The 10,799-nt window shown below is 44.5% G+C and overlaps 1 protein-coding gene across 1 annotated transcript; it reads left to right on the forward strand.

Moving 5' to 3' along the window:
* Positions 1–1,197: 1,197 nt before the first annotated feature.
* On the forward strand, positions 1,198–9,641 carry PLA2G12A (phospholipase A2 group XIIA). The gene is made up of 4 exons (XM_083756974.1): positions 1,198–1,752; positions 3,889–3,965; positions 7,061–7,226; positions 8,797–9,641. The coding sequence occupies exons 1-4, from the start codon at positions 1,542–1,544 to the stop codon at positions 8,913–8,915; spliced, it is 573 nt and encodes a 190-aa protein (XP_083613100.1). The 5' UTR covers positions 1,198–1,541; the 3' UTR covers positions 8,916–9,641.
* The last annotated feature ends 1,158 nt before the right edge of the window (positions 9,642–10,799 follow it).

Consider the following 10,799-nt stretch of genomic DNA (forward strand, 5'->3'; position numbering starts at 1 on the left):
CCCTTTTCCTCTTTGCGCGGGGGGGGGGGGGGATGTGCATACTTATAAAATCTTGACTGGAGTGGTAAGCCTTTCCCCAACAGAACCATTTGCTTTAAACAGAGAAATAGTTCATGAGAACTTTGACATACGAAAATGGCATTGCTTTCCTAGAGATGAGACCCAAGGACAAGCCTACCAGCCCAACATGTTCTCTGTAGGACTCTGTGTCAATTCCCTGGTCACAATACATATTCAGAGGCAGCCACCAGTGCAAAGTGGTTGGGGACTCAGTGAAGGTAATTAGAACTTACTAGCTCATTGCAATCAAGGTAGCACATGCAGTTAGAATTTTGTGAATTAAAGGGAAAAATAAATTGTAAAGCCTCGTGCCAATATCTAATGAGTTGCAGGCTGCTGAAATTTCAGCCTAGAAAGTGGTGAGGATTGTGTGGCTGGGGGGAATTAAAGAAATCAGAAACTGGCCAGACTGTGTGTGCAAGTTTATGGTTCACAGTACTTTGGACACAAAATGTTAGGAAGAACATAGACAACACCAGGGGAGGAAATTGGGCTGTTTAAGTCACCAACAGCTTCTTGGAAGGGAAAGAGTGAAATACTTATCTCTTGCACTTAAATAGGGATAGTTCAGTCTCTAGAATTGTTTCAGTCACTATATAGTTAAAAAATGCTATCGTTTGGGGCTGACAACTTTAAATACGCACACATGTATAAGAAATTTAATTTTATTAAAATGCAAAAAAATCATTTAAAAGAAAAGCAAAAGCCTGTTCTGTCCAGAGTTGTATTTATCGCGCATTAAATGTATACCGCCAAAATAAGAATTTAGCTCCTCCCAAACCATTTTTCTGTGTCTTTCCCCTCAACCAGAAGACTCTACCAATTGTGGTAGCCAGCCCCAAAAGAAAAATAGAAACAGCGTGGCGTGAAAAGAGCTCAGGCAAGGCGGTGGAGCCAGAACAACGACACTCGCTCAGCAGTGCGCTCTCTATCGCGTGCCGTTGCGCCCGCAGTGGGGAGGGAAAGGTGACTTTTGTCCCCGTAATACAGGTCCGTCACCCACCCACCCCCGAAGTGGAAGTCGTGGGACCCAGAGAAAGAATGCGCGCTTTTCCTTTAAGGCCTCTGGAAGAGCTTCAAGCGCCTGCCCACCGCGCACCGCCTACCTCCAACCGCCACGACCTCTTTCCCTACCGGGAGAGCGCTAGCCGCGCCCCCTTTCCTTCTCTGCGCCCTGACGCGAGCGCGACCGAGGCGGGGCTGCTGGAGGCGGACGGCGCGCCTGCAAACAGGGATCGGAGGGGTTTGTCCGGGATGGTAGCGCTTCCGTGGCCTCCGAGCGGTAAGTGCCTTGGAGGCGAGGCGGCTGCCTGCGGCGGCGACTGTGCGTGCGTAATGCAGCTGCCCGCGGGAGGAACGGGAGACTAGCCGCCCGGCAGCGTGCGCGCCTCCCTCCCGACCCCTCCGAATCCGTGGAGCTCCGTTGCGCCGCGCGTGGGCGGCGTTCTGGCACTCTGGCTCCTGCGCGCTCGGGAGAGACGATGAGCCGGGCCCTGCTGCCGCTTCTCGTGACCTGCGGCTTGCTGGGGATGCGGCCCCTGCCCGCCCAGTGCCAGGAGGCCCAGACCCCGGACTGGAGGATGACGCTGAAGACCATCAGGAACGGCGTCCACAAGATCGACACTTACCTGAATGCTGCTTTGGATCTCCTGGGAGGAGAGGATGGGCTCTGTCAGTATAAGTGCAGCGATGGTAATGCCGATAGTGCCCTAAAGAAGTGGGGAGAGCGGGCGGAGGTTAACGCCGTAATTCCCAGTTGGTACCTGTCCCTGCTCCTGCCCACCTAGCAGTTCGAAAGCATGTCAAGTGCAAGTAGATAAATAGGTACCGCTCCGGCGGGAAGGTAAATGGCACTTCCATGTGCTGCTCTGGTTCGCCAGAAGCAGCTTTGTCATACTGGCCACATGACAAACGCTGGCTCCCTTGGCCTATAGAGCAAGATAAGCGCCACAACCCCAGAGCCGTCCGCGACTGGACCTATTGGTCAGGGGTACCTTTGCCTTTTTTTTACTAAATCTTGAAAGCGTTAGGTTCAAGTCTAAACGGTTTGGAAGGTGCATGAAGTGTGATCAGATAAGGGATCTCCTGGGAATCCTGTATGTACCTCCTTGGGTTCAGAAGGCAAGGTATTTTTTATTTATTACATTAATATACCACCTTTATCTTCCAATGATCAAGGCGGTGTACATTGTTCTGCTTCCCATTTCATCCTCACAACAACCGTGTGAGGTAGGTTAGGCTAAGAGATGGTGACTGGCCCGTGGTAACCCATTGAGCTTCATGGCAGAGTGGGGATTCGAACCCTGCTCTCCCACGTCCTAGTCCAACATTGTAACTATCATGCCTCACTGGCTTATAAATGTTATAAATAAACTCTCTTTAGATCAGAAGGTGCACACTGGGTCCATTTGGTTTAAATTTCTACTGAGCTTTAATGGGGCATATTCTATGTAAAGGAGTAAAAGCTGCAGCTTAAAATACGTTTGCCAACCTTATGGCAGTTCAATCTTAAAGCTTTGCATACTTACATGCGTCCTTAGGATCTCACTTGTGATGCTAGCCAACAACAGTGACCTTTTAAAATGTTGACGATAAAGATTAGTGCATTGTTGTCTTGGTTCCTGGATGCTTAATAAGCCTGTGATAGTATTGTTGGTTGTTTTATCATGACCTCAAAGTTCTCTTTGTTTTGGATGCTGGACTAGATGGGCCTTTGATCAGATCCAGCCAAGTGCTTCTTAGTGTTGTCAGATCTGAGGTTAACTTGTAATGGTGCCAAATGATTATATTACAGAAAGACTAAGCTTTTATAAATACATCCTTCTTTGTTTAGGCACCACTTTGATAAACTGTGGATTGAAGTATTTGGAAATCATTGTGTAAAATAATCCCTTCTGCCTTCATCAGCACTGAAAGTTCAGGTTAACCAGTTGGAGTCCAGTTTTTAAAACCGATTTGATTGAGGTTTACCCCTAGTTATCTCTGGGGAGATGAGAAGATGGCTATGTGGAAAACTAGCTACTTTTTAAATGTTGTTGCTGAAAAATGTAACTTAATAACTATGGTTGTATACCTTTTCCCTAAATTGTTAGATATGCTATGTGTTTTGAGAAATGCATCTTTTTAAATAATCCTAAGGGAAGGGAGATTCTGTGATGCAGGAGATGCCACTTCTGGAGGAGCAAGAAAGCTTTTTTCAACTCAAGGGCCACATTCCCTTCTGGGCAACCTCTTGAGGGCCACATGAGGGGAATTAGGATCCTGATGATTCACAGCCTCTGACATCCCCATAAAACAGCTTATGTCTGGGTGTGGTGGACCAGTAAGAGCAGCAGAGCTTTCTTCTGTTCCCCTAGGAACACCTCCAGCAGCAGAACTCCCTCTCCACCCCCAGGGAGAAAGATCTCCATCATCCTGTCCCTCCCCACCCCATTCAGCTGCCCTCCCAGGGAACATAGGATTGCTCCCTTAGCACAGAATAGTTCCAAGTTAATGGTGTAGTGGTTAGAGTTGGGCTAGGGCCTGGAAGGTGAGGAGGGTTCACTTCTTCACTCAGCCATGATCCTCCCCGGGTGACCTTGAGTCAGTCACCACATCTCAGCCTAACCAACACTGGGTTTTTGTGAGGATAATTTTCCTTACGCTAAAGTCTCCAAACACACAAGTGTATATAACAGCATATACTGGGTTATTTTATTGAATTCTGCGGTACAGATAATTTATATACATCTGTACCAGTTGGATATTATTTGCGGGCTCTTGCCTTGAGACATCTAATCAGGTGGAAATGAAACATGTTGAGTATTCAGAATTCTTTATATTTTACAGGATATAAGCCTTTACCTCGCTATGGCTATAAGCCTTCTCCACCCAATGGCTGTGGTTCTCCTCTTTTTGGAGTTCACGTAAGTATCTTCTTATCAAGTTCTTCCTCCTGCTCACTAGCTACATCTGTGTTGGGATGAAAAGAAGGAAAGATGCTTTAATGGCAATGTAACTGGATTAACCTATTTATTTTATTTATGAAAACACTCACATTTATATGGAGAGACTGTAATATATAAATAGTAAATGTGCAACTAGTTTATGTAAATAGTAGGCTATTGTTTTCGTCTAAGCACAAAGTGTTGTGATTATTCTCTCAAAATTGTTTTTGTAAAATTTAAAAAACTAAATCTCTCAGTCTCCCAAGAGGAGTCTTCGCAGCCTCAGAACTATAGGTCTAAAATATGAGAACCTTCATTCTGAGACAGTGGCCAGTTATTATTATTATTATTTTATTAAATTTTATTCCCCTTGATTTACAGATAATATTGATAAAAACGATTTACAGATAATATTGATAAAAGCAGTTTATAATGATTTTAAACATTTAAAGATAATTAAAATTAACAGGAAAAATATTGAACTAGTCAACATCTGTGTCTAGATAGGCTTTGATAAACAAAAATGCTTTGTGCAGGTGCTTTAGCACAAAAAGTTACCGTATTTTTTGCACCATAACACTCACTTTTTCTCTCCTTGAAAGTAAGGGGAAATGTCTGTGCGTGTTATGGAGGGAATGCCTATGGGTGGCGGGGGGGGGGGGATCTGCTGCAGTCGTGAGCAGAGGATCCATGGTTCCCCTTCGTTCCCTCCTCTGTGGCTCACTTTGAAACAGCAAAGTGGGAGAAGAGCCACTGAGTGGGGAGGAGAGAGGGACAGAGAGCCTGCTTCTTTAAAGGAGAAAAGCGGGAGAGGAGGGAGAAAAGCAGAGCCTGCTTGCTTTAAAGGAGCAAAGCAGGAGAGGAGAGAAGCCTTCTCCCCTTATACCCCTCTTCTTCATTATTAGCAGCATTCTTCTCCACCCAACCCACGCATGCTCCTTCTCCCCTTATACCCCTCTCCTGCATTATTAGCAGCATCCTTCTCCACACACCCCACGCATGCTCCTTGTCTCTTGAGTGCTTTTCCTTCCCTCCACACTTAAAACGTGGTTACAAAGCATGGATCCACATGGATCCTCAGGATTTTTGCACTGGGTCACCCCAAATTCACCATTAGATCACATAGCATGTCCATGGCTACATCTTGCACCAAAAAAATCACGCACCCACTGTTGCCTGGGGCCGCAGTGGTGCAAATACGTGGTTACAAAGCATGGATCCACATGGATCCCCAGGATTTTTGCATTGGGCTACTCCAAACTCACTGTCAGATCACATGTCTGTGGCCACAGCATGAACCACAAAAATCATACATGCACTGTTTCATTTAGAATATTTTTTTTCTTGTTTTCTTCCTCTAAAAACTACGTGCGTGTTATGGTCGGGTGCGTGTTATAGAGCAAAAAATATGGGTACATGGCCAGCCCCGAACCCACATTGGGATTATGTTATACAATAATGTTTTCAGCTGTTCCACCACTACTCTCTCCACTATGTTCCCCAGAAACGGGTTATTTGTGATTGGTCAGTAGTTATTCCAGTCCAAGGGGTCCACAGCTGGCTGCAGGAACACCTGTTTGTGCATTGAAGCATTAACCACACTCTGCACCCAACTAGTCAAACCCTCTCTGCTAGATTCAGTAAGCCAAGAGGTGCAGAAGTCTAGAGAAAATGCAGCTAGGCGTCTTAAGCTGCCAGCACCATGTCCGCATTCAGCCGACTCCACCAGCTGAATCCCATCCCACAACCAATCCCACAACACATAAGAAGAGCCTGCTGGGTCTTGCCAATGACCCATCTAGTTTAGCATCCTATTCTCACAGTGGCCCAACCAGATGCTTGTGGGAAACGCACAAGCAAGGTTTGAACGCAACAGCACTCTTCACTGCTGTGTTTTCCAGTAACTGGTATTCTGAAGCATTACTGCCATCATCAGTAGCGTTCCCCTCCATGGCTTTGTCCAATCCTCTTTTAAAGCCATCTAGGTTGATCATGGATCAGTGCCTCCCATGAATCCGAATTCCATAGTTTAACCATGTACTGCATGAAGAAGCACTGTGGAATTGTTTCTCCTGCATTGTCATCTCACATGTCAAGACCCTTATTCTGCCAGCCTAAATGCTCCTGTTGTGCAAAGGCTGTCTCTTAGTCCTGTAGACAGATCAACTCTTCCCCCCCTTTTTTTCTTCTTTTTTTGCTGAGGGTATTAGGTGGGGTGCAGGATGCATTGAGAATCTGATAATAGAACCATCCTGTACGGCAAAAGCTAGTAAATTTTGTTACAGGAAACCACATTACAAGATCAGCCAATATGCTCAAAAAGTCCTCTCTGACCCCTATGTGATTATCAGTTTGTCTCTGAATGTGCAAATTCTAGGTTTCTGCACCCCTGGAATATATGCTTAGCTAGAACAACAAAGTGCCATGTTTAGTTTCTCCTGACTGAGTAACTGGGGTCCCCTTTTCCTAGTTACTTTAAGATGTGTGTTTTAGACTACATCTGCCACCATCACTAACCATTGGCCATGCTGGCTGAGGCTGATGGGAGCTCAAATCCAACAATATCTACAGAGCCATAGGTTAGCCATCTGTGCAAAGCTGAAGCATCAGAAGAAAGCATAGATTACCATGGTAAACTCATCTAGCGCTGTTAGAGTGAAATGTATTTCTTTGCTCCCATGACTGCTTTAGAGAAGCTTTTATAATTTGGTTTCTCTGATTAAAATCCTTTTCCAATTTCCATCTTAAATTTCCTGTGGGCCTTTCTTTATTTGGTTTGTTAAAATTCTCCTTTAAGACTTGATCTGTTTTATTAACTTATTGATACATTTTTGGAGTATAAACTCATCCCTCTTCTAGCTGGTTCTGAGTTGTTGTTGTTAAAATTTATATACCAGCCTTCATCTGCAGATCTCAGGGTGATTCATGATATAAAATTATAATATAAAAACCACAAAATACATGAGTTTCCCTCAAGAGACACAATTTCATCTTCTAGTACATTAAAAATAATAATAATAACAAGTCTCACAACTGTTCTCAAGGAATGCTAACTATAATAACTTGCTTCTCAGTTTGACATTGGCATCCCTTCAATGACAAAATGCTGCAATCAACATGACAGGTGTTATGATACCTGTGGCAACAAAAAACACGATTGCGACGAGGAGTTTCAATATTGCCTCTCTAAGATCTGTAGAGATGTACAGAAGACACTGGGAATACCAGAGAGTGTACAAGGTAAGCTTGTCTGGAATAACGCTTCTGTAACGGATATTTACAGAGCTTACATATAACTGTAGGTAGTGTTTTATTAGAAATAATAAAACCAGGAGGCACAAAGTAACGTGACTTAACTCTGTTCAGTTTTCCCAGTGCCTGGGTGCAGCTACTAAAGAAGAGCACTTTCTAACAGATGATGAAATATGGATTGTGTTCATCATTGCACAAAAGTGGAAGGATTTGCCTGATACTGGAAATGTTGCATTGAGCAATGCATGATTATGCTGCCCAGTTTGGGCAAATTCTTCTCTCCTTGTGCAGCTCTGTAAGATGATGTTTTGGGATAGGTTTTGGCTGGGTCAATAGGTTTTGGACTGTAGTCCTGGACTGGAATAGGTTTTGTACTGTGGTCTGAAACATCTGGAGGGTATCCTGTTTGCAAATGTTGCACTGTCTTGTGTCACCACTGAACATTCCTCCCCTTACAGTAGAATGTGAAAAAGACATGTCCTCCTTGCAGATGTCCTACCTAAGCCAAGCCATTAGCATGTAGCAATTCCATGAATTGCTATAGCAGTGTGGAGAGTGAATATTAGATTTACTATATGATGAATGAATAAAAAGCTTCTCTTGATGGTTTATTGCAGTTTTGATTTCTGCAAGTTTGGTGCAAAGAAGGTCACAACATAATGTCTTTTTCTGGGGCTAATTCTACTTTTGACACAGTGTAGATTGGCCACAGTGTAGAGTTAGCCAAATCTTGCAGGCTGTATTTGTGATTAGTGCAGTGCAAAATACAAGCAACTTCTGTCCTATTGCAGGAGCTGAATTGCTTGTGTATTCCTATGAACCTGATGCCCACCAAACCTTAAACTTGCCCAAACACATATAGGGCTCACTCACATTATAGCTGACTACATGTCATTATAAAAGGGACGTGGGTGGCACTGTGGATTAAACCACAGAGCCTAGGACTTGCCAATCAGAAGGTCTGCGGTTCAAATTCCTGTGATGGGGTGAACTCCCATTGCTCGGTCCCTGCTCCCGTCAACTTAGCAGTTCGAAAGCATGTCAAAGTGCAAGTAGATAAATAGGTACGGCTCCGGCAGGAAGGTAAACAGCGTTTCCATGCACTGCTCTGGTTCGCCAGAAGCAGCTTTGTCATGCTGGCCACATGACCTGGAAGCTGTACGCTGGCTCCCTCGGCCAATAAAGCGAGATGGGCGCCGCAACCCCAGAGTTGGCCATGACTGGACCTAATGGTCAGGGGTCCCTTTACCTTTACCTTTACATGACATTATCTCAAGTACATGTGGAGCTGGTACTTCTATATGGATCGTATTTCCACGTCCACCCCGATTCCCATGGTGGTGGTGTTACTCTGGATTGCTCTGAGCAATGATGGTGATGAAAGTGACAAGTATAAGTTGGTTGTTCAATAGATTGAAATTTCATCTAATGTCAATCAGCAGAATAAGCTGCATACCTTGCGTTGGGTCCAGGTTAACTGGATGTTTTGTTTCTTTATAGTGACAACTGGGCTTCAGTACAAGAATTTAAAAATTGATTTGCTTTTTCCTCCTTGCAGCCTGTGAATCAACAGTTCAACTAGTGTTTGATGCAGTCATACATTTAGGATGCAAGCCATACCTTGACAGTCAAAGAGCAGCATGTATGTGTCGGTATGAAGACAAGACAGACCTTTAAGAGAGAAGCTTTCGACCTGGTTCAGTTCATCTGTATTGTGAGAGCCCTTTTGTTGTTACAAAGTTGTTCAAAGCATACAGTCAGAGCGTCAAGCTGGTCTACACTTCTGTAGAAGACACTATTTTTTATATAGCACTTCTTCCCTCTGACCTTTGCATCCTTAATCTTTAAGGATCTTTTGCATACAACTTTGAAAGCGAAAATTGCAATTTTGGCAACTGGCCTTGGAGTGGTACCTCTACGTGAGTTTTTCCTCTTGAGGGGATTGTGGATGCTGCTCTTAAACTGATAGAGGTGAACACCCGTAACTATTGCATGGGGTAAAAAGTAGGTCAAACTTTGGTCTTACCAGCATTTGGCATCTCCTCAGAGCCTTGTTTTATGGACAGAAGGGAAATGCCTTAAAAATGTATGGGTTTTGTTTGCAATTTTATGCTGCTGTTATAGTGGAGTATTCCCTTGAGTAGATATTCAGTTTCTGCTTCTGTAGTTCAGTCCTGTGTGTGTTCAATTAATTAATGAACCTTATGTATGTTCAATTAAGTCTCACTATTCACTGAGGCTTACCACTTTGTAAGTATATTTAGATTTTTCAGCCTTACACAGCAATCCTACGCATGCTTACTTGGGAGTAAGCCCCATTAAAACAGTGGAGCTTACTCCCCCCCCCCCCAAAGACACAGACCAAGCTTTATTAAACATTCAATAGTACTTAACATATAAAAACCACAGTAATTTTTCTTTCTGTCCACTCCCCCCACCCACCCCGGTTTGTAAATAAAAATCAAACGTATTTTGCCCCTTCTGATTAAGTAAGGGGAGAGAAAACAATGAGGTCGTTGCTTGGGTTGGCCACAAATTTCTCCGCCTGGTTCCTCAGAGTGATGAAAAGGCTGCCATCCATTCTGGGCTGGAGCTCAAGCACTGCACCATCGCAGGAGAAGTCACAGAGAAGAGAACCTGGGAAAGACCTGAGTGATTCAGTTTTGTTGTGGCTCTCCTGCTGGGTCAGATGAATCACTTGCTGGCAGGTCCACTTTCTGTGGATTGATCTGCTTTTCAAAGGGAGTAGCATCCATTGTTTCTTTAGTTACACATTCTGTGTTAAGCACCTGGAAATTCAAGTACAGGTGGATGTTCCTGAAGAACGGCCTTTGTCATTCCTGGGCTAGAGACCTTCTGTTTAAGCCCACAGCTTTTGCCTGTGGCAAAACTTCCAGAGCACCTTCTCCAGGGACTTTGCTGGTGGTCTTTGCAGGGCTCCAGCAAAGATTGGGCGACAGGAACACATCTGACATTGGCTTGACTTTGTAGGTGATCAAACCCTCCGGAGGCTTGAACACAAAATTCTCAGGGGCAAATGAGCGCTCTCTCCTTTGTGGTGCAAGGGCCAGGATGATAGGGGCTGGGAGGTTATCTTTTCCTAGCTCTGTGGCTGTATCCAAAGGGATTTGGGTGATCACACCTTCTTTAAGAGGCTCCACTGAATGGTTCTCTTTCATGCCACACAACACTGTTGCCTTTGCATTTTTGACCCCTCTCCGCTGCTGTTTTCTGTTACTTGTTTCTCTTTTCTGCAGCGGAAGACCTACATTCACAGCAGGACGGGATATCTGTGATATTTTGGTCAGAGCAGCAGCTGTGGCTCCTGTAACTCTTCCAGCGGCAGTTGTGGAAGTTGTAGTCTGCAGCCCTTTCCTCTCTTGGGGGGGGTTGTCTATGTAGATCTGCCTCTGGTTATGCTGAGCTGTTTGCAGAGTGGAGCCCTTGCTAGGTACCATCACTGAATGTGGTGGTCTAGCTAGTGATCTGACTGATTCTTGCAATTGGTTCTTCATCTTTGACCTTGTTAACCGCATTTCCGCACTTGCTCCTTTTGTTACC

This window comes from Podarcis gaigeae (assembly GCF_964106915.1).
Source record: "Podarcis gaigeae genome assembly, chromosome: 9".
Classification (NCBI taxonomy): Eukaryota; Metazoa; Chordata; class Lepidosauria; order Squamata; family Lacertidae; genus Podarcis; species Podarcis gaigeae.